The sequence below is a fragment of the Labrus mixtus genome, chromosome 12, assembly GCF_963584025.1.
Source record: "Labrus mixtus chromosome 12, fLabMix1.1, whole genome shotgun sequence".
NCBI lineage: Eukaryota > Metazoa > Chordata > Actinopteri > Labriformes > Labridae > Labrus > Labrus mixtus.
In genome coordinates this window covers 5,690,385-5,714,226 of record NC_083623.1, presented here as the reverse complement: position 1 = coordinate 5,714,226, position 23,842 = coordinate 5,690,385, and the positions used below count along the sequence as shown (strand labels likewise).

At 41.4% G+C, this 23,842-nt stretch overlaps 1 protein-coding gene across 1 annotated transcript in view; it reads left to right on the top strand.

Annotated features, from left to right (window-relative positions):
• LOC132984747 (exostosin-1) overlaps window positions 1–23,842 on the top strand; it is a 191,348-nt gene that overhangs the window by 165,094 nt on the left and 2,412 nt on the right. The window contains exons 8-12 of the mRNA XM_061051682.1: window positions 210–328; window positions 1,720–1,815; window positions 10,384–10,473; window positions 17,882–18,042; window positions 20,088–20,259. Of these exons, the coding sequence (XP_060907665.1) occupies window positions 210–328; window positions 1,720–1,815; window positions 10,384–10,473; window positions 17,882–18,042; window positions 20,088–20,259 (638 nt within the window). The remainder of the gene's footprint in view (window positions 1–209; window positions 329–1,719; window positions 1,816–10,383; window positions 10,474–17,881; window positions 18,043–20,087; window positions 20,260–23,842) is intronic.

Sequence of the window (23,842 nt, the reverse complement as noted above, 5' to 3'; positions counted from 1 at the left end):
CACCGGGGGTTTCTAATGTGTCGGAGAGGTTAATGAGGGGTGCAGCGCGGATCAACCCGTGTCCAGCTAACCGTTATAAGATGTATCTCTACAGATCTGTGTTAAAAACCTAAATACAGTTTACCCAGGACAGCTGTTTGTTAAATATGTGTGTGTTGTCTTTGTGTGTGTGTGTGTGTGTGTGTGTGTGTGTGTGTGTGCGCGTGCAGGTAAGAGCCCCCCGCAGCAGTTCACAGCTGTGATCCACACGGTGACTCCTCTGCAGTCTCAGATCTCCCCCGTGGTGAAGCTCATCATCGCTGTAGCCAAGTCCAAGTTCTGTGCACAGGTGTGGAAGTTTGTCTGCAGCTCGACACGAACATAATACAAAAACCTGTTTTATATATAACCAGTCATCATGAGGAGACGGCAAGCACATATAACCTTCTCATGTTCCATTAAATCACACCTCACGCCGCCCTGCTGTTTCTCTTTTCATTAACTTCCTTTTTATACCTTTTCTATCTTCTCATTCTTCTCATTATGTTTACCTCCTGTTGTTGGATTTTGTCAAAGACGGTCAGAAAAAGTAGGATTAAAGGCAACAATTCGAGACAGAAGTTGTCATATATAAAATATCAGAATCATGACTCTAAGAGGAAAAACATCACAATACTAGATTATTCTTTTACTCTACTGTGCTGCACATTGGTGGTGAGAATAACCAGAGTTTTGAAACAACGATCACTACAACTGTGTTGAATGTATTGTGAGGGATGATAGTCTGAGTCTGCAGAGCTGCATGCTGGTTAAAGAAAAATAAATGACTGCGCAGTTTATAAAGAGAGTCAGGAAAAACGTCCCCCACACTATTTACCCTGGAAGTCCCTTTATTATCCTAATGTTGTTCTAATTAGATGACTTCATCATACTTACATTACTTCTTCTTCTCTACATATTTTGTTATCACACTAAATAAAAAATGGACACAAATAAATCCCAACACATTTTGGAAGAAAAAACAGTTGGATAAAAATTGGATTTATGCACATTGCATTTAACATTTATGTAGCCCTCTTATCTCTTAATTATGAGATCCCTCGCTCGTAGGTACGAGTTTAAATTGTATGTTAAAATGTATTAATTTTATTATAGCCTACATACTTCTGTTGGCCTCTATGAGTGAAACATCATGTGCATGATTATTCGCAGGGATGCACATTTTGGTGCCTTTAATTTCATAAAAGAAAGCATAAAAAAGTGGCACTGGTAGCCTAGTGGTTAGTGCGCAGACCCCATGTACAGAGGCTGTAGTCCTCCAAGCGGACAGCCCGGGTTTGAATCCGACCTGTGTGTTCTTTCCCGCATGTCATTACCCTCTCTCTCTCTGATTTCTGACTCTATCCACTGTCCTGTCTCTACTATAAAGCCATAACCCCCTCCCCCCCCCAAAAAAAACTGTCTCAGACATTAAATCAACTAAATGATAACAAGTTTCTGTAAATAAAAAGAAAGTGTATTGCTTGATAACAATATGTAAGATAAAGAGTGCAGATCTGTAACTATAGCAACGACAAGTGGATAAGAATTCTGATGTTTTTCTCTGCATGACTTCATGATCATTTAGTTTCCGAGATAGATTCTATTGCAGCGTTCTACTTTGTGAAAACTTCTCTGCCGTTTTTTTAAAAGCAGAAATCCGTGTCTAATGATGGTTGGTGCTTTTTTTTTCTCATTCAGATCGTGGTTTTATGGAACTGCGACAAGCCTTTACCTCCCCGGAACAAGTGGCCCTCCACCAGCGTGCCTCTCTCTGTCATCGAAGGACAGACCAAGGTAACAGCTGCCGGCTTTTTTGCATCCATTATGTATTAAAGGAATTCTTTTGGTGCTTTGCAAACAAGACATTTATCCCCCTTTTTAATAAAACACATTTGCTTAAAGGGTCGTTGAATACAATTTGTTTGACATTTAACGAAAGTTGCGCTTCTAAATTTCCCAAAACATAAACTTTAAGACACAAAAAATAAGAGGAAAACCATTTATTTGTATTTATTTAATGTGTATTTGTAATAGGGACAAGTATGGAGACAGTAAACTGTTGGGTCTAGACACTACAGCATTTACAGCCTGAGCTAATTTGCCTAGATGAGCCTTTAAAATACATAAAACTCAACAACAGATACACAGAAAACAGTAGCAAGCAAGCACAACAATAAACAGAAAGAACAGTACAGGATACAATCTATTATACAATGAAACAAAGTAAAATAGGAACAGAACTTGTGGAGAGGTTAAACCATTAGAAATATCCAACACCTGCGTCTGAGGCCAGAGTTTTACTGGCTCCCTTCCTGAAAACTGTCCCTGTTGGCATTAATATTAAAAGTGTTTAATTTCTGGGTGGGGTGCCACCATCTGGTTCAGGACCATTGCCAAGCTGGGGGCTTTGAGGTGTTCTGACCCCTGTTTACCGCCTCCTCTGAGCCCAAAATTAATTTACAGGTGAAAGAAAAACAATCAGTAACAGTTTGTGTTTCCTCTGCAGTGAGAAAGTCAGAGTGAAGATTTAGACGCACGCCTGCAAAGTCAACTCATATTTGTTCTCTCGCCCAGTTCTCTTCATCGGGGATATTTTGAGTTACAGTCATTTGAGTGACACGATCTCTCCTGACGGTTTCCAACGACATAATTGCCAATAGTAATTAGTCTGTAGGCGTATTGATCTGTTGTGAAAAGTTGGCCCCAACCTCCATTGTTGAAAGATGAAGGCAATGCAAAAGGGCGAAAAACTGCAGAGCCCTGAGGGTCCGCTTGAGGCTGCCTGCAAAAGCGAAGAAATCCCCGTTAGGTTCCATATTTAAAAATGTCCAATTTTACAGCAGAAATAAACATCTTTACAGAGTGGTTCAAAAACAACAGGTAGAAAGAGAGGCGGAGATACAGTATGTCGTCAAGATTGATTGCAAGTGAGGCGGAGATTTCCAATATGGCCGCCGCCATCATTCGGCTTCCAAAGGCCTCTTCAGGAACCAGCAGGTCACAGAGACTATGTCCGTGTTTTATGAAGTCTTCGGTTGGATCTGTGTTCATTTCAAATCAAGATTTTTTTCACTACATCCAAACGAGTTGGACTTTCACCAAAGATATTTTAAGCGCAGGTGGCCAATCACAAGTGGACTTCTGATGGTCACTTTAACCAGACGACTGTCACAAGTGACAAAGATAAGAAGACCTATATTTTTTTCATCTTTGTTGTTTTAATGCTTTATAATTGTTAAAGTGAATTTCCAGTGTGAACACAAACGCACCGTGCTTGGGTACCATGCTCGAGTCAGCTTGAAGAGATGGTCTCGTGCATGAGTACAGTTTGCAAGAGATGTGAACACAACGGTGCTCAAACAAGGAAGTGGACCGCTAAATGACGTAATTCTTGACATTTCCTGTCCCTTTCAAAAACCGTCATATCCGCGCAGCACAGGCTAATTTCTTCCTCTGAGCTGACGGTTGATGTGGAGGCAGGAAGAGGGTCGTTGTCGGCAGTGTTAATCTTCACACCATTTTCTAATTTAGTCTCCTGACGATAATGTCCTTTATATTTATTCAGATATTAGTCATTTGTTGTTGATTTAATTTAGTCAATTAGTCACTGACTAAAATTGCACATCATTTAAGTTGACGACAATAGAAGATATTTTAGTCAACAAAATCAGACGCAAGCTTTTATTTTGATGATCAGAAGCTCCAGGGGGCGGGGCTTCACAGACCTGCAGACCTGAAGTCTGCTATGGTTTACAATGATTTTAGAACAGCTGAGGGGGGTACGTGATAATCCTCACTTGTAATGTAGTTTTCGTTTCGTCACATTTTCGTCAATTAGATGAAGAAGTAATATTATTTATCAAATCGTCAAATAGCGGAGTTTCGTCTAGTCGTCGTCATAGTTGACTCATTTAAGAGACCTTCGTCAACTGATATTTTCGTCATTTATTTTGTTGACGAGATTAACACTGGTTTGTCGGTGTCTCACAAATAACAAAAACCTCCACAGTTAGCAGGATGGACTAATCAGGGTCGGCTGTGGACACCGAAGTAAGATCAGGGTTTACAGTACCAAACCGTACTGAACCAAACTGCACGGCTTGGTGGCAGCAGGGCTTATGATTGCAGCTTTGTGTGGCACTGTTGTCCAAGGACCGTAAAGTTTATTCCCCTCCAACTTGCGACAGAAACAATCCAACTCTTTAGTGCTCGACTTTCTTCAACCCGTGTCCTCCTTTCCTTTGATTCAGTTCTAATGCCGTCCTCCTCTGGGTTCAAAATGGACTTCTGATTGTGACAGATGATGCTTAGCTTTCAGAGCCTGTAGCGTGACTCTGTGAGAATTGTCCTCATTTACAGTGTGACTGAGTGATGTTCTCTCTGCACATTTACAAGCACAAATTAAATCACTTATTTCACATTTCATTTTAAACAATTGTTCTCTCTAAAAATACTCTCCCACTCATTCTCCCTCGTTCTCTCACTGAACCCTACGTCTCCTCCCCCACACATGCCCACCTCTGTCTAATCCTGATGCTTTGTGCTCTAATTGCTTCTGTTTGTTTTTATGTAAATGTACCCCCCCACCCCCACCACCACCACCACCACCTCCTCCTCTTGAAACACAACAACATCATGTCCACTGGTGACAATAAAACGTGTCTTTGAGGCGGAATATGTGTGTGTGGTACCCAATATCTTCAAGCAGATGCTCTTCAGTGTATTTCCTTCCAATCACACTCGCTGTGTTTGTTCCCATTGCAGTAATTACACACACACGTGGCACACACAAACACACACACACAAACACAGAAGGTTCGTCATTTGCCACAACAGAGCGCAGCAGCAGAGTCATTTGCTGTTGGTTATTGGAGTATGTACACTGTAGTGCTGAGAGGAAACACACTATCAGAAAGCTTCTACTTTAACTTTCTCTTTCCTCAACTTCAGAACTCGACTTTTGCTTTTATGCTTTCTGAATTGGTTTTTACCATTTTATTTATTAACATGATTTCATATTCTTAAAAATGAATAAGATAACAACGAGATCAAGGCCAACTTATGAAATCCTTGAAAGTGAAACAAAAGACAGTTTCTTTCTTTTTTCTGTCTTTCTTTCTTTCATTATTTCTTTCTGTCTGTCTGTCTGTCTTTTTTCTTCCTTTCTTTCTGTATTTATTTATTTCTTTCTTTCTGTCTTTCTTTCTTTCTTTCTTTCTTTCTTTCTTTCCTCTCGTTGCTCCTGAGCTATTATGGCCAAAGAAACAAAAAAGAGATTGCAGGCTGAAGGGAAATATAATTCTAAAACAATAAAGAAATAGGAAGAAATATGACATTTGGATGAACTGCACTTAAAAAGCTATTTTAGGTGAGGGAGGGTAAACCAAAAGGACCTGAAATTACCTCTCATCACCATAGGTAACGACACAGCCAATGAAACCAAGCGGCAACCTCTGGTGTTGAAAAATTAAGCCAATGCTGAAGTGCAAAAAACTACTTGAGGGCACGGTCACACTGGCCATCCGTACCGTGCCCAAGCACGCTTCAACGCTAAAGTCCAGTTCGTTTGACCAGTGTGACCGCTCCGTATGGTGCTCAGGCACAGTACACTTCATGCACGAGCACGCGGGTACACAAAGCTGACAGCCTTCAATATGGAGAAATCCAGAGTTTCACGTCTGTATCTGACTAAAATGACTCAATATAAGACACAAAGTAGCTGTCATGCTCTGTGTTGTTCTCCGATGTGCGGGCGTCCGCACGGCCGAGTCCGCGCGGACGCCCGCACATCGGAGAACAATTAATTAATTTATTGCTGCGTCTGATTAAAATGGCTTAAAATAAGCTGTAAAGTCAGTAAAGTAGCTGTCATGCTCTGTGTTTTTCTCTGATGTACAGACGCGGACTCGACTGCGCGTCTCTCTCTCTCTCTCTCTCTCTCTCTCTCTCGTCCGCCTGTTTGTAAACTGAGCACGCTTCATAATAACATAAAGCGTGCATGTGTTGTATTATGACGTTATGTACAAGAGGTAATCGTGCTTAGGCACGGATAGTCCTGTGTAGTGTGACCGCGGGCCGTGCCGGCCAGCGTGGGAATGGCGCAGCGGGGGGGGCAATCGTGCTTGGGTACAGCACGGTACGCCCCTAAGGGCGCGGTCACACTGGCCATCGAGTGTCCACCAGAGGCAGTCTCCAAGAGAGCCTGAAGTCACATACACACCCTATTCAAAAAATGCATTTCCATTATCGTGTGTTTATTTTTTTTGCTACATTATTGCCTGATCATAACACGTTTCCCTTCTTGGAAATCTGAATTCTGACTTGTGCTTCCTTGGCCTCCTTTTCATGTTCACTCTTAATCAATAAGAATGATTTGATTACTGAAGAGGCTTCCTGACCCAGGATCAAACACGCTTCAATTCCTTACCGTTAGATTCAGCACATAGGAAATATAAGGATCAGATGAATCAGCTTCCTAACAGCTTTGCCGTGCTATAAGTGAAATTCTGCTCGTTCAGCATTTATGACCCACACACCGTCGATATTATCAAAGCAGTGACCCCTGTACTCCCCACTATCACTGATGATATGTCGACTTTATCGCACTTTCATCAATCACTTTGTAATATTGCTCGTCTTAGCCCCACAGCCACAATTTTCATATTGATAAGGTGATCTTCGACATTGATCCTGACTGCTTACGTTTGCACTTAAATGAAACCAAAGGAGAGTGAACGTAAAGCGCTAAAAAGTCAAGAAGGACCACACGTTAAGACCTGAGTGAACAGAAGGTCAGGGCAAAATACTTCATGTACAGTTGATGGTCTTGTGTTGACCTCAAAATATATTTTCAGTCTATTCTTTTCTATTCTGGCTGAGAAGACTTTATTATTTTTTTAGATGTATTTTTGCCTTTATTGTTGAGCCAGGACAATGGATAGAGTCGAATTGGGAGATAGAGAAGGTGAGGAATGACATGCAGGAAAAGAGCCACAGTCGGATTCGAACCCAGGACTACAGCCTCTGTACATGGGGTGTGCAAACTAACCACTAGACCACCAGCGCCCCTGAAAATACTTTCTTAAGGCTTTATATAGTCTTTGAAAAAAAAGGCATTTTATGAAAAATAAATTCAGAAAATGCAGAACTGTAGAATAAATTAATATATATTTTGTTTTGTCTTACTAAACAAATAAAAATAAACTGGTTAATCAAGAGCCCCCCTCCCTTATTTATTTTCATGACAAACATTTTGTTTGAACCAATGAACAGTTGCCTCTGAAGTTGTATTTGTGAATGTAAATCCTCTCCCGAGTTCTTTTAGCTTTGTGTTTGGTCTCCACCAACTTTTAACAAAATAATGTGGATCTCACTGGACAGACTCAGAGTTTTTTTTTTTTATCATAATTGTTTAACTTTTTACTTCCTACAAACAATAATGTAGCCTTAGAAAGTTGTTTTGCTCTACTTTTAAGCAAACTGTTGCATATTTCCCATTCCAGCAGATAAAGAGCAACATAAGCGTCCCCCTGAAGTCGTATGTGTGGATAGAAACCATCTCAATTCTTTTGCCTCTGTTTTTGGTCACCACCACCTCAACGTGAGCATTCACTTGAGTCCTCTTTGTAGACGATGTCATCTTTTACCTCTAGCTCTGTTTGTTGCTGAGGGCAAAGCATCAATTAAAACAGTAAAGTTGCATCATAAAAAAAAAACAATAAGCTGAAAGACGCAGAGATTATGGAAATGAAGTCAGTTAATTATCACTTTGTGTTTCTTTCATTTGGAACAATTTATTTTCATGATAAAAAAACTTCATTCATTCCAGTGTTCTTATAGCATACCTTTACTGCATACACATAAAGACTGATTATGTCTCACACCAATAATGCCAAGTAAAAAGTTCACTGTGAGATAAAGTGCTTCTACATAGTTTATGATGGTGTTGCGGACAGCTGTGTGATCTTTGACTTTTAACTGTAATTTACAGCTATCGAGATATATCAGCGACATAAAGACAGGCCTGGTATCTCTGAAGAAGTCCCCTTGAAGTAGCAGGAGTCATGGCAAATATAAAGCAGAGAGGGAAGGGTTGGAAGGAGAGCGACAAAGATAAGGTTCAGACCATTGAACTGCCAAAGATCTAATCTCTGTCCAGAGGCAGGAATGAATTGACACCAGCCAAAGGGAGCGCGAGAGAGAGGGAGGGGGGTTTGGAGGTGTCACTTGGACAGCTTTCAGACAGACATGTGTAACAGATAAGTTCAGCAATTAGGATGTCTCAAGGCCTGTGTCAACACTGGTGTTTATCTGACAACAACTGCTGATGGGTCATATTTTAGGTCACTAATTGCAATCTTTTAGTTTGACAATTTCTGAGCGAAAAATATAAATTACTGGTTTTTTTTTTTGCTTTCTGGAAAGCATGAATGCAGCATCCGGTCCATTAAAGAGAAACTCCTGTTTAACTCTGACACTCTGAGACAAATTGCACTGGACTGAAAGTTATGATTTAAGTTCTGACGAATAATATTGAAGAAGAAGAAGAGTTTTCAGAGATTCATGACAAGCTCGGTGATGCTGTTCCTGGGCACAGCAGTGCTTTGATGACCTTAAGGATGATGGGAAATGTAGTTATCTCATCATGTTTTATTATGGGGATCTGCATACGCTTCTTTTCACTCATACAAAAGTGTAATAGTGTATGAAGACCATTAGTCCAGGATCCATGCAGTACATTACTATTCAAGAACATACATCTACTACAGGTGATTACCCTGTGATGGTGGTTTTCTGAAGGAAGCTGAGACACTGTTACACTTCTGTGAACACAACCCTGACTGAACTAAATACCTGCCTGCCGATTACAGCGCAATCATCCAAAGAAAATACAGCTCCTCACTTTTCACACCATTTAATACATTTTCTTTTTAGAGGATACATGTACGTTTCGTTTGATGTTCTGCTTAATTACTTGATGAATTAGCACTCGGCATCCATCGACTCATTAAGCTGAGATGGAAGTAGACATTAACCTTGTGGATATTTTTTTTTTTTGTGGTTTTACTTTGCAAAATAAGCCTCTTAGTATTTCCCCCATGGGGGTGTGAATTCACTCCACTTCATGTGACATAAAACTAAACTTAAAGTGACAAACTCAGCAGGTCTTATAGTAAAACCGACAACATTTTCTGAAGCAAAGTAAATAATCCAACCCTGGATGGACACTGAATGAGTGTTTCAGCCTTCCAAGCAAGCTGTGTGTTCTGGACACAAATACGGTCCCAAGTAATAACAGATGCTGGACATTTGCAATCCTTATTTGATGACGAATGAGAACAAATATCCTTATATAGGCAAAGTTGAAGGTCTTAATTTCATAAATACACAACAATCAATGTGAACTTCATGAGTTTTACAGTAAAAATGGTCTTGCAGTGAGGTATAAAAAAAAACAGATACAATGAAAATCATGAAAATTTACAAAAATATGTAAATTTGAAGAATCTGTAAAGTCAGTTGTGTAAGGTGAGGGTGAGTGGACATGTACTGTATAGATGATGTTCTGTAAAACCAAATATAAAGAAACCAAAAAGCAAAGATCCGGGGTCCGAGGAGTCTCCCCTGAGGTCTCTCAAAGACTGACTGCTGTTCTGATTTAAGCACGAGGCACGAGGTGTGTCTGAGCTTCTAAATTCCTGTTCACCAGCTTTGCAGCACTGGATACAGAAAGCATGAAGCCCCAGTAAACTCATCGATGCAGAGGGGCCGTCCCCATGTGTGCTGGATCAATGCTGGATAAACGTGGACTCTGTAGTGCGAGTCCATCAGAGCTCACTCCATTCCTGTTTTGGCCCTTTTTTCGCATGTTTTCAGAGAGATGTTTGAAATCTTGGCTGATCCATCGCTTCTCAACAGCTAAATAATTCACACTTTAATTACAAGTCAATACCATCAGCAGCAGCCCTCTTTAAGCTAATGGATGGAGGTCTGCTAGGCTTTCTGTTAGGCATTGAATTGATAAATACTCACACAGAATGAATGAAGTCGGCTCGTTGATCGATGGACACACAGCAGGGCGTGACACAAACACATTTTCTTAATGGTCATATATTTTGGCCACTTTTTTTATTGTTGAATACTAGATATGTAAAAATGGCTAATTACTTTTCTAAAAATCATGAATTTCAACCTTAATCCATGAAAAACTGCTGAATACAGATAAATTACTTTGATTCTTATTCTGATGAGGTAAACTTCAACTCTCTGCTTCTTTGAACATCTTCCTCTAGACTGAAATTTAAATTTAGAACACAAAGGTTGTTGGTTATCTCTTTCTTTCTTTTGTCTTTGTCCCTGCAGACCATGAGCAGTCGTTTCTTCCCCCACGACGTCATCCTCACCGACGCTGTTCTCAGCCTGGATGAAGACTCGGTTCTCTCGACAAATGAGGTGAGTCGCTGAGGAATTATCAAACCCATTGTCACAACGTTTACGAGCCGGTGAACTGAGACACTGATGCTTTATCAACAAAATGAGGTGAGACGGCCACAATCCCCAAGACACAAGACCACCAAAACACTGTTATCAGATATCTGGATTGGAATCTCAATTACTGAATTACTCACCGAACAGTGAAGACACAAATTCAACATGGCCGCCTGCTTAAAAAACATACTGAAGGTGAACTGTACTTTTGTTTTTTGTTTTTTTACGTCAAATCATCTTTTAAATGTAGATATTTTCTGGACTCACAGCTTAAACCCGGGACAAAAACAACGCCATCTGGTCCCTTTGCGGCAAGAGTTTGATCTTCTAGTTTCTCTGTTTGGTTCCAGTTTTACGCTGTTTGACTTCAAGACTCTGCAAAGCTTTAACAGGTCCAGCATATTTCATTTTTAACGTTAAACATGACCAAGTTTTGAGGAAGAGTAATTCTAACTCAGGTAACCAAACTTGTATTTTTTCACACACAATTCTAAGGTCTGTGAAACAAGAAGCTCCGGTCCTCATGGTTTGATGTCAGCCAGTGGCCAAAGGTGCTGAAGTCCTAACGCAGTATTGATCCTTCCTGAAATGAGGCAGTCGGCCCACGCACGGTCATGAATACCATTCATTAGAAATAAATCGCCCCACTTTGCCAAACATTGCAACCGCCACTGAAGCCGGGCAGGTAAATGTGATCGGCCTTTAAAGGATCGTTTCAAATGCATCAGGTGAAATCGAACTAATGACTCGGAAGTTTAGAGCAACAAAGTTGGACAACAGATTTAAAATACAAAACAAAGAGTTATTATCACATACGCCAGTATTTGTGGAAGTTATTTAAAATGTTGATTTAAGACCCAGTCTTAATTTAAATAACTGCAAAGTGTGGTGTTAAGAATGATACCACTACAATGGTGTTGCTTTAATTTAACTTTACACCGAGGAAATGAAATAAAGGAATGTGTTGAAAAGATTAAAAATGAAAGAAAAGCTCAGAAATAAAAGCTGAGATGGTTGAAATACAAAAAGGAAAGAGAGAAAAAATAAATGTAAAATTGGAAAAAAGGTAGAGACAGTGGAATATTAAAGGAGACCAAATGACAGAAATAAAGATAAAACCTCAAAGTCAGAAGAAATAAAGAACGGAGAGCAGAAGAGCGTATTGATGAGGGTGTAATGAAAAACAAAGTGCTCTCTCAGAGTCAGTCGTTTTACAAGAGCCATTACCTCTGTGTCTGTATCATTACACTGTCAAAACACAGAGCGGCTCTTTGATTAAAGTCTTAGTCGTTACTTAGAAGAGAGGATGAGAAACACCCCAGCGGTTTGGTACACGGACACTTGTTTTAGAACAAATGAGAAAGCAGTGAATTGTCCAAAGCATTGTCAGGAGGGGGAAATAATGGTTCAGTTCCCCCTTTTTAATCAAAGACTGTGACATGATAGAAAAGTTACTAACCCGAATAACTCACCTGGAACTTCTGCGGGTGAACGTTTTTGTATAAAGTGGATGTCAAACTTTCACTTTCTACACCTACAAAACTCAAAACTTTTCTTTGACCACAAAACCCAAAATGTAAACCACACACATGTTCTGTGTTCAAATATTTCATTTTCAAGAATCTATCAGGATGATGCGCCAGTAGCTTAGCAGTTATGTCTTGTGCGCCCCATGTACAGAGGCTATAGTCCATGTCGCAGCGGCTGTGGGTTTGAAACCGACCTCGGCCATTTGCTGCATCGTCCCCATAGACTGTAAATATTAATGGAAGAAGCCTGAGTGACGTCAGCCTTCCCTGAGTGGTTTGTGCCGTCGCTCTTCCCTCACGTATTGGCAGCAGCGGGATTCACTTGCAAAAAATAAAAAAAAACATGTACGATATATGTTTGGGCCTCTGAGCAAAAGCTGAAGGCAGCACTGTCACTCTCCTTTAAGGACGCTTTAACGCCACAATATATTTACAAAAGGAATATTTGAATGTTGCCATGTCAGAATGTTGTATATCGTGCCTTTAAGATGCAGAACATAATTGTATCAGAAAGCGGTCTTTATTGGAGGAAACTCTTCAGTATTATGTCCTTAATGTTCTATCAGCACTGACCACATCCATATCTGAAACTTTAAGGAGAAATGAATGCAACACATTCTGAAATTTAAATGAAGTTAGCCTTAAATCAAAAAATGTACTTCCTCTCAACCTGAGAAAAATAAAGATCTATCAAATGAAACTAAAAAATAAATATCTTCATCTTACACCATCGTACAATTTCACAGTAGGTGCTCAAGATGTTCCAAAGATTTGAAACATTATATAGGAAGTGAAATGATCAGTACCAGCTCATGTGTGATGAGCTTTTACTCAAGGAGTCATTACAAACAGAAACCTGGTTTCCCTTCAGCACGTTAAAGACGCCAACATTAATCGATTGTGAGACCCGATGAGCCCCAGAGATTTGATGTGTCTTTAAACTCAGATGTTTTATTGACGAGGAGCAAGTCGATGCTCACCTCTTCTGCACGCTGACGGGATCACGATGACTCCCTGGGACCACGATCTGTGGCACAGCGATACGTGTGAGTTTGTACAACTCAAACTTTTCTGACCGTGTGGTGTGTTTCATGAAAGGAGAGGATGTAGAGGAAGATGTCGGAGAGAGAGAAAGAGAGAGGAATAATAACGGGGACGTGGAGTGAGTCTTCGCTGTGCTCACCAACCCGTTGCTCTAATTGCCCTTTTAATATGGAAAAGGGGGATTCATTGAAATGAGATGAAATATGTCAAGTGAGTGGAAATGTGCAAGGGAGAACGTTAGACCTCCTTTTTTTTTTTTCTCTCTCGTATTATAATACCTCAGTGGAAGAACGGTTGTGCCAATTCCATAATAACATTGTTTCGGCTCATTAAATGTTCGATTGTTCCATGAAGAGAGATTAGTGGAAGGAATACGGCTGGAAAAAACCTGACAAAGCTTTTGTCTCTCTTTGGGCGGCCGAGCGTGCGGCTGCGATATGCCCTTTGGAAGACATTTTCAATATGCTGGATGTGGAGGTTCTACTGCGATGTGATCTTCGCTTATTTAACCGACTGTCAAGGTTTTAGCAGGATTTGGGGATTGTTTGAATTCATCAGTGTGTGTGCAGGTTTGTAGAACTTTTATGATCGTAAATAGTGTTGCACACTTTTCTACCCCTTGGTCATTTTTTTATTACAGACAACTAGTAACAAGGCAAGTTCATTCATCGAGTACCAAATGTTCATGCATATAAAAGTGTTTTACACACATCATCAAGCAAACACTTCAACACAAATATATGACATTTTAAGCCTAACAACCATTGATTTCCCCACTTTTAAATGTTCTTAACAACAAAAAACACTCTATAGTCCTAGCTGCCAATTTCCACATAGTCCCTGCTCGCGGTGTGTTCACTGCTCGCGGTGTGTTCACTGCTCGCGGTGTGTTCACTGCCTCTCTAGTCGATAATTGTGTTTCCACAGCGAGCGCATCGGTCCGTCTCCGGGGCTTGATTTTTCTGTATGCAATGCAGCCAGAGAACATCTCTTCACCCATCTTCCTCATGTCTGCTATGTGGTGCCTTTGCCTAGCACGAATAATAGCAATAGCAAATAGCAAAAATAAAAACAGCTCAGAAATAAAGCCGAGGTTCTGCTTCACCCTGTGGGATTTATTTCCACTCTGGTGACCTGCCTGCTGCTCTTTGTCATTACTTGTATGTCCGCTCGTAGTAGAGAAAGGTCTTCCAGTTTGTTGTCATCGAAGGGAAGTCGACAGCTGATCATTTCCAGAGGTTGAAAGTTTGCTTGGAAAGAGTTTTCTCATAACCGCTCAAGAACACTTAGAGATGTATCCGGGTTATAGACGTAACCACACACACCACACAGAGTCCCCCGGGGAGAGCTGCTGTAATTGAAAAGATGTTTTAAACGAGAAACCCGCGGTAGCTGCTTGTGGCTTCAGTTTTGGACCTTAGACCCCAGCTGGCTGTCGGGGGTTCACACTGAGATTGTTGGTGAAACTTCATCAAAGCCACAGCACTCCAAAGCAGCTGGATACGAGCTCCGTTTAAGACACATTTTTTCCTCACTTTCATCAGATGGAAGTTGACAGTGGAAGCGTCGCGGGGGGGGGGGGGGGAACCGCTTCAAAGAGGGGAGGAATAAAAACACATAAAACATACAGAGAGATGACAAGTGACGCAACCCTCCTTCATCTTATGAGGCTGGACATTTTAAAGCCAAATGTCCAGAGAGATTTGTTACAGATCTATTGCTGGATTGACCCTCTGCTCTTCAGATCAATTCTGGCCTTGTAGAATCTATTAGTATGTATCTCACACACAAACACACACACCAGCCAGATATCACTCATATGTCATTAAATCCAACAGCTTGGTCAGGGGCCCGATGTGTGAAAAAATTCAGTTTGAGTTTCCACTGATGTCATTTCTTGCCGTGAAGTGCAGTGGAAGTTGTGACGGAGGTTAAAGGTCGTGGGGTTGCTGAGCGGGGGTGAATTTCTGGAACAATGAGTCATCAAACACACGAGTCATAGATTTCTTATAAATACTCGTGTTGTGACCAGCTCCTTTAGTGCCATACCAGTAAAGAGAGGGCCACACAGTAAACTTGCTTTACTCGCGCCCATTCGCACTGGATCCGTTTCTGGGACGTCAGCGCACCCATGACACATCACAGGAGAGCGACAAGATCCCGCGGGAATAAAAGAGAAAAACATGCAAACAACATGTCGCTTTGTCTCTCTGAGGATGCATTGTTGTTCATTCGGTTCCTGTTTTGACGTAATGTTGATAAAGTGACGAAAAATACGATCGCGAGTCCGTATGTTGTGTTTTATTTTGAAATTGACCGGATGCTCCGTGCGTTTCCTTGTCTGACTTCCTGTCCGGGCTGTCATATTCTGTCCAGCTTGACGCGTGCCTGCAGCGCACTTCATCGAAAAATAGACCCGCTGCGTATTTGAAACGGAGCAGAGCGCAGTGCCGGGCGCCGGAGACGGACCGCAGCGCACCCTGTGTGAACACGATGATAGACTAGAGCGGAAGCTGAGTACAACGTGGTGCACGACGCTGACGGACCGCGGCGCGCACGGAGCATGTGTGAATTGGGGGTAACTCTGATTTATTATGAAAAGCGTGATCTACAGGATATTGCATATTTATTATTAGCTGCCATACTCGAAGCTAGAGTGGGAGTGGTACCTGGAGCTTCAGCAGGCCAAGACAACCTATTTGACAAGTTGGAACTGAGAATATGTTACACACACACACACACACACACACACACACACACACACACACACACACCAGTCAGCTTTCATCCCTGTCTTGAATTCCTTCGCCCTATCGAACTTCTGTTTTCAAACGTAATGAAGACAGACAGATTATGAGTGCAGAGAATCCGATTTCTGTCACTCTGACTCATTAACACACACACACACACGCACACACACACACACACACACACACACATACACACTTACACACACAGATACGCATGTCAGATTGTGTTATAAAGAGCCTTTTAATCTCTGAAGGCAAAAGTTATAATTGCATGATATCATTAATCCTGTTAGCCCTGTTCTGAAGACATATGACATATCTCACATACAAACACATTAGGCCCACATTCGTACACACACACACACACACACACACACACACACACACACACACACACACACACACACACACCCACACACACGCTACATAGGACGTCAGTTCTTTGGGGCTACACTGAGTATGTCAGCCCCAACCTTTCTCTCGGCTTAGCGCAGCACACTTTACAGTAATTGCTCACGCGATTCATGACAGAAGCCGCAAGGTATCGCTAAAGAACATCCCCTCTCTCCCCTCCCCCGACTCATCTCTCCACCTCTACTACACCAGTAATTAATTTCCTCCCTCTGCTCCTGAGCTTATGTGTGTGTGAAGGCGTGTGTGTGTGTGTGTGTGTGTGTGTGTGTGTGTGTGTGTGTGTGTGTGTGTGTAACCAGGTATTTCATTATGTGCTGATCCCTTTATTCTCTGGAGTGTCTGCCTGCTTGTCTCTTTGGTGTTTTTGAATTCAAAGGAGGCACTTTAGCAGGTAGCTCGAGCCCCTTCAAGGACACCAGGTGCTCCACATCAAATTTCTTCTTTGTCTGCAACACGGGGAGCCAGACAGCCAAGGCAGCGTCAGACAAACGTGGAACAATGATGGATGGATGAAGGATGTGCGTGCTCTTTGCACACAGTGTTTTTTTTTTTTTTTACAGATTCATATAGTTGTTCAAATGTCCTTTTTGATTTGCTCAGTGCTCTTCATTAAAGCTTCAAGAGAAAGAGCAAAGGGGAATGCAGAGTGAAAGCAAACAAACACTAAGTTGCTCGAGGTGGCATAAAGAATCAGAAATAGGTTTAGTGCTGAGCAGGTTTCGATAACAAGGATTTTCTTTGGCGGTTCGTTATGTCACATTCACAAACTACGTAATACAAGAAAGGAAATAACAGCACTTAAAGAAAAAAATCCAGAATCTTAGAAATACTACAGTCCATGTTTCATTCAGCATTTTATGGTGTGCTGATGGCCGAGTGGTGAGGTGGTGCCCCGTGTATGGAGGCTGTAGTCCTCAGAGCGGCCGGCCCTGGTTCGATATCCGACCTGTTTTTTCATTCCCACATTCCCAAGCATTCTTGAAAAATGAAGCCAATGTGGAAGTGCAACATAGCCTGCAATAGGCTGGCTGCAGAAGCACAGGAAGTCACATACACACCCATTCAAAAAATCAGAAAATAACATGTTTACATCCTGGTTCTTAAAATGGTTCTGGTCTGATTAGCTCATGTCTCGATCGGCACTCACTGTACTGGGGGTGAATTTATTGATGACTCATCCGTTTTGTTGTGAAGGATAAGTGTTACTTACAATAAGGTGCATATAGTTTACCTGATTGACAGACATGAGCGATGTTACGGTTTGTCAGAAGACACACCTCAGCTCCAGCTCTCAGCCTGTCGTTAGGTTGACTGAAAGTTAGGCTGAGACGGTTTTAAGCCTTCCAATAAACCGTTACATCGCACCCATCAGATCTAGCTGTGCTCCTGCAGCCAGCCACAAGCGGATGACCTGCAAGCTTTTGCACTTCTACATTGGCTTCATTTTGCAAAATGGGAGATTGCTGCTCGGTTGCCATCTTATCCTCTACCATCTACCATTTCCTCTTTCCTCCATTTTTCTATCTTTTGTACCTCATCTATTTCCTCCTCCTTTATCATCGTCTTTATTCCCCCCCCTGGAGTTCCCCTTTCTTCTCTCTCCTCACCTTCTTTCTGAACCCTCTGATCCCACAGGTGGATTTTGCCTTTCTCGTTTGGCAAAGCTTTCCAGAGCGTATCGTTGGTTATCCTGCGAGGAGCCACTACTGGGACGGCTCCAGATCCCGCTGGGGCTACACCTCCAAATGGACCAATGACTACTCCATGGTCCTCACAGGAGCAGCTTTCTACCACAGGTACTCCAACCTGATCCCCTACCGATCACTGAAGCTGTGCTGCATGGCTTTCCTGTTCAGAAAAAAATAGCTTTTATCAGTTGTAATTATATGAAAACTTTAGATTTATTTCATGCAAAGGGACTTGAAATGAGAATCTGTTATGTTTCTGGAAATGCACAATGGATACATCTGAAAAGTGATTCATTAATCTGCAGATTCCAACAAGAATTTTTAGCTAACCCTTGAGCAATGAGTAGACTTTTTTTTGTTGTCCAAAACATTTCAGCAGAAGGTCAAGCGAATCCTCGTTCTGTTGGGGAGAAACGAGGAAAGGTTGCATAAAATATGTGTACAAGCCCACTTAGTTGACCTGTGTTGGTCTTGGCTGTAGGTCATGTTGGTGAGTTTGCACTTAGTTATTTTTGAGCATGTGTTTCTTGACAATTTATTTACACAGAGAAACAGATGTCAGTACACTTTACACTCATTCAACTATACGTAATATATAAGTTTGTATGAATATTTGACTATAGATATGAAACCTTTGCGGCCCCTTGGGAGAATTTGCATTGCACCAAAGCCTAAAAACACAAGTGACAAAATACATCAGCAACTATACAGGACAGCACTTAAAATAACCAACACAATCTGCACAACTACATGTTAGGGATTTAAAGTAGCAAGTTCAATAAAGTTCATACTGTATATTCAGAGCTTGTTGAGCATCTGAACGCTGCGTGGTACAAAAGATGTGCTGCCTCTTTGAATCAACATCCTCCCTGAGGCCATACTCAGACCAAAGAGGGTGCAGTGGGTCTGCTGTAATTTTGCTAATATGTTAAATTAACGCAATAGCTCAAATGTAAAGCAGTATATTAAATGCATGCTGTTAAAAAATAACAGTGTAATATCATCATCATCATCAACCTTTATTTAAGTTCTCTGAGAGATCGTTGGGGGCGACCCTCGTTTACAATGATTCCAAGAATACATACATAAATAATAAACAAAACAAGTTAAAACTACTAGGAAATAAAATCAATAAAAGAGCAATAAGAACAATAAAATAAGAATAATTTAAAAGGCTTGAAATTACAACAATGTTTAGTCAACATTAAAATAAAATTAAACAGTTACAGGCAGGTATTGCGCAGTGAAGACGAATATTTCTGAAGTGTCCAAAAGGACTAAAAGTGCTCACTTTCAGGTCCTGTTGTAAAATATTCCAAGAGTTTGAAGCACTAACGCTAAAAGCAGTTTTCCCCAGGTCAGTCCTGGCGTGAGGAACCCGGAGAACCAGTCTCTTACTCGACAAGTTAAAAATGGACCGGGGTTCAGATGTGATAAGGAGATGAGTATGGTAGCATTTCTATCATTTATCTATAAGAAAGGTTTTACAGCTCTGATTTTTGTGGTGTAGTTTTTCTGAATCATTCTCAGTATGATGAGTTCCACCTTCACATAAATATGTAAATCTCTTCTCCTAAAACACATTAACAGACATTAAACAGCAGTGAAATTTCATGTTTATTTTATAGTTAATGGATAAATCTCCATCTCTCCTTGGTCGTACAAAGTGATTTAAAAAAAAAACACAAATCTGGAATTGAAGAGGAAAATGAAAACTCAAAGTATTTAGCGGAGCGACACATTTCACTGAGCACGAGTCAGCGAGGGGATTTGAAGCATCTTGTCAGCCAGATAAACAGTTCCCTCATTGTTCTATTGTTAGGATGCTCTGTGCAACTCTTTAGTCCTTTGTTATTTAAAATCTCAAATGCCAAAGAACGGAAGAAGAAATGAGTCAGCGAGTGAGAGGGAAAGGTGGGTAATGTGTGTGTGTGTGTGTGTGCGTGTGTGTGTATGTGTGTGTGTGTGTGAGCAGACCTTGGCAGGGAGGGAGCAGATGACAGTGATCTAGTGCTCCCATGCTGCTGAGAGTGCAACACAGCCGCCATACAAAATAGAAAAGAACTGAACAGAAGAATGGAAGTTAATATGCAAATAGGCTAATCCGTCGTTTTGTGTGTGTGTGTGTGTGTGTGTGTGTGTGTGTGTTTCAGATATTATCACTACCTGTACACACACTACATCCCATCCAGCCTGCTGACCACAGTGGACCGCATCTCCAATTGTGAAGACATCCTGATGAACTTCCTGGTTTCAGCCGTCACCAAGCAGCCGCCAATCAAAGTCACGCAGAAGAAGCAGTACAAGGAAACCATGATGAGCCAGGTAGAGCTTTATCTTCAAGTGTGTTATTATTTTAAAGATCAGCAGAACAGCATGTGAGCATGACATTTTGATGCTTGATGTTTTTCCTGCTGGGTGCTAGCATTCGGGTAACTTCAGAAACATGAAGAAATACACAAATGTGAGCAAGTAATTGACCACAAAGATTTAAAGACAGAAGTGTTTTGTACTGCTAAATCAACTAATATCCTGGTTATACTGTGGAAACAAGTTTTTTGATCTTTATTTTGCACATATAAATATCTTTATTCCTCCTACATTACCATTCTTTGGACCGATCGCCACGACTATTTGCGGTAACCAGTAACGAATTAGCTATTTTTATTACTGACATCTAAAAGCACTTGTTACTTTATGTGAAACAGCCGACAACAAGCGGGCAAGATTACGCAAACGTTAGCACAGTAGCATCCTGGGAGAAAGAACGTTGCGCGCTGTACACAAACACAGTCAGGTGATCATTTAGGAGTGAGCTTTCTGTCTCGTAAATACCGAAAACAAAATTCCCTGCTCTAGTTAAACGACAAGAATATAGCAGTGAGTTGCCATCTAAGTGCAGGAATTAAATCTTCTCTCACAAGAACGACGCACCGAGGTAAAACAACAACACGCTTCCACTAAACTAGCTGTCAGAGAGCGCGGCGTGCACCTCACGTTAGCTCGGCAGACCGAGGAGGAGACACTCCGTACAAACAGCCGGCTTGATTTGAAACACTGCCTTCTCTACAATCTGTAAGCTGGACTAGTAGACTTATAGACAGGTATCATGCTTCATATCAGCTGTTGAGTGTGTTGACTTATTTGAAATGTTGGAGTTGTCACAGCTCAATTCTGCCACAGCAACTCTAAATAATGAAGATTAAAGCAGAAAAAGTAACGCTGCATTAACTCTGAGAGTAACTAGTTACTTTTCGATAGTATTAACTAGTAACTGTAACTAGTTACTTATTTTCAGTAACGTGCCCAACACTGTTCATTACTGATGTCAATATCCCCAAAAAAAGTATTTTGGAAGTGACTCATGTCGGATGCCTCCTCTTGCTCTCGATGAAGAACTGCAAGATACAATCAGAAGACTTTTTTATCAGACGTTGCTCCACAGCACTCCTAGTGGTCGAATCATCCACTGTGCCCCTTTAATAGTGCAGCACAACGGTTTAAAGAGACTGAAAGGTTGTGCGTTTTAAAGAAAAAAAATTTGAATGCCCCCTGAGTTATTTTTTAAGAAAAGAAGATGGAAACAGATTCACCTTGCTGTGTTGAATGAGCAATGGAGGAGAAGCCTCAGGGTGCATACAACCCTGACCTTCTCTTTGTGCCGTCCCTGTATGTGCATCTATGTGAAAGTGTTCGTGTGTGTGTGTGTGTGTGTGTGTGTGTGTGTGTGTGTTTTTCTCGTGTGGCCAGCCTAATGCCACGCACTGATTGATGGCCTGACCACAGGCAGGACGATGACTCGGCAGTATGGACTCAGTGATTAATGTCTTAATTGTGAAGGCAGCACGGCAAACTCAGATTTACTCCCCCTTTCCTTCCAATTTCATTCCATTATTTTCAATTATTTTTTCTCTCTTTGTCTCTTTCTTTTTCTGTCTTTCTGCCTTTTTGTCTTGTCTTCTTGTGTCTTTTTTATGTTTTTATCTATTTGTCTTTCTGTCTTGTCTCTCAGTCTCTCTGTCTTCCTTTATCTCGTCTATGACTGACATTTTGTCAGTTTTTCCCTGTTTTTTTGTCTATCATTTTCCCCTTTTTCATTTTCCCCTCATGTCCCTGCTTATTGTTTTTCACCCCTGACACTGTTTCAGTGCTTGACCCATTAGCAAACAACATTTTTTAGAAAGAAAAAGTGTCGATGAAGAAACAGAAGTCAAAACTGATATTTTCTGTCTTATTTCCATTTTCCAAGAGTAGAGACATTTCAGTCAAAAACTTGTTTTTCATAGTGTCATTTTTCTGCCTGATGCTCAGTCTCCCCCGCTGACGCCCTCCTGCAGCACTCCAGATGAATCTCCTCTAGCTCCCCGCCCTCATGCAACAGCTTATCAAAATGGGCTGCTGCCCTCCACCTTGCCCTCAGCTGCCCCTTTGCCATCTCATCCACCAGCAGCAGCCACCCAAGGGTCCGCCCCTCCCCTTCCCGCTGCCCATGTCTGATAACAAGGCGAGGACACACGGGGCAGCAGGAGACGATAGCATCATGGAGTGGTCCAGCCGCTATTCAGTCAGAACAACAACCGCATAGTTCCAAAAAACTGAATAATCTCATATCTATATCTGATCTTCTGGCACTGGAACTTTCCCTTCTTAGGGTCTTTGTCCATTCGGCTTCTTTTTTATTTTTCTCTGAGCGCCGCAGACTTTTTCAGTTGTTCCCAATGAGGAGGGGGAGCGTATATTTTGCAGAATGCCTGGAGGAAAAGCGCAGCGCTCGGCGTCTCTCTTAACAAAGACCTCCGACTTTTTTAGTTGCAGAAACTTCAAGCACTTCTTCTAAAAAGTCTCCAAAAGTTGCTGGTGTCGTCACCATCAGCCTATATTGACATTTATCATGCAGAACCTCTCCCTGTTATCCCGGACTGAACAATATGTCAGACAGGCAAGAATATAACAGAGAAGAGCTCTCACAAAGAAAGAACATTTTAAGTGTTAGAGTGTCTGCATTCGGACTAAATTTAACAGCAGCCTCTGTGGAGTGGATGATGTCATGCATGTACCTACATGCTTCATGCTCTACAGCTGTCAGATCGAGCAGGAACAGCATGACATCCAGTTAGTATCCTCCGCTTCACGCCCATAGTGCAAAAACAATGTCAAACAAACAGATGAAATATCAGAGCCTGAATATAAATAAACAGTGTTAACATCATATTAAAGGGGTTTGTTATCAGAGAAGGAAGGCAGGATTTCTATTAACATGAAGCTGTGATGAAGCTTTGTGGTTGATTTGTCAGGGCAGCAAATTCAACCAGAACATCGTGATCAGAATTAAGAGGAAGATTACGTCATCTATGGAGAGGAAAATACATGACGACCATGTAACACTGTCTAAATTATTGGCTGGATTATTAAAGGACAGTTCTTTTATCATTTAAAACAGATGTCAAGGACGTCCCTGAAATAAAAGCGGGGTTTCCTTTCATTAAATCCAAAAGCATATCATCCCAGTGCTTTCCAGTCTCCTGCCAGTCCTACACCTGTCCTAGAATTATAATGTCATCAAGCCCGTTCTGATTGGAGGACAGGGTCATTGAGATACAGTTCTGGTTCTGTTGATTTGGATAAAAGACTACATTCCTCCGTTTATAAATGAGGAGCAGCAGTTGAGTTTTACTCTGTTCAAAATCCTCACATCCTTATCCAGTCTCATTGATGTACTGTAGATGTTTGAGTCAACTTGGTTTGTTGTGCCAGGCTCAAAATCTTAAACAGAAAGTCAATAAAACAAAAGCAGCTGATGTCAAATAAGCTGCAACAAGAACGGCTAATACCAGTGCAAAGTTTGTGATCAGCTGCTACATCTCGACTCTGCTACACTCCCAGGTAATAAGTAGACCCGGCTGCACTG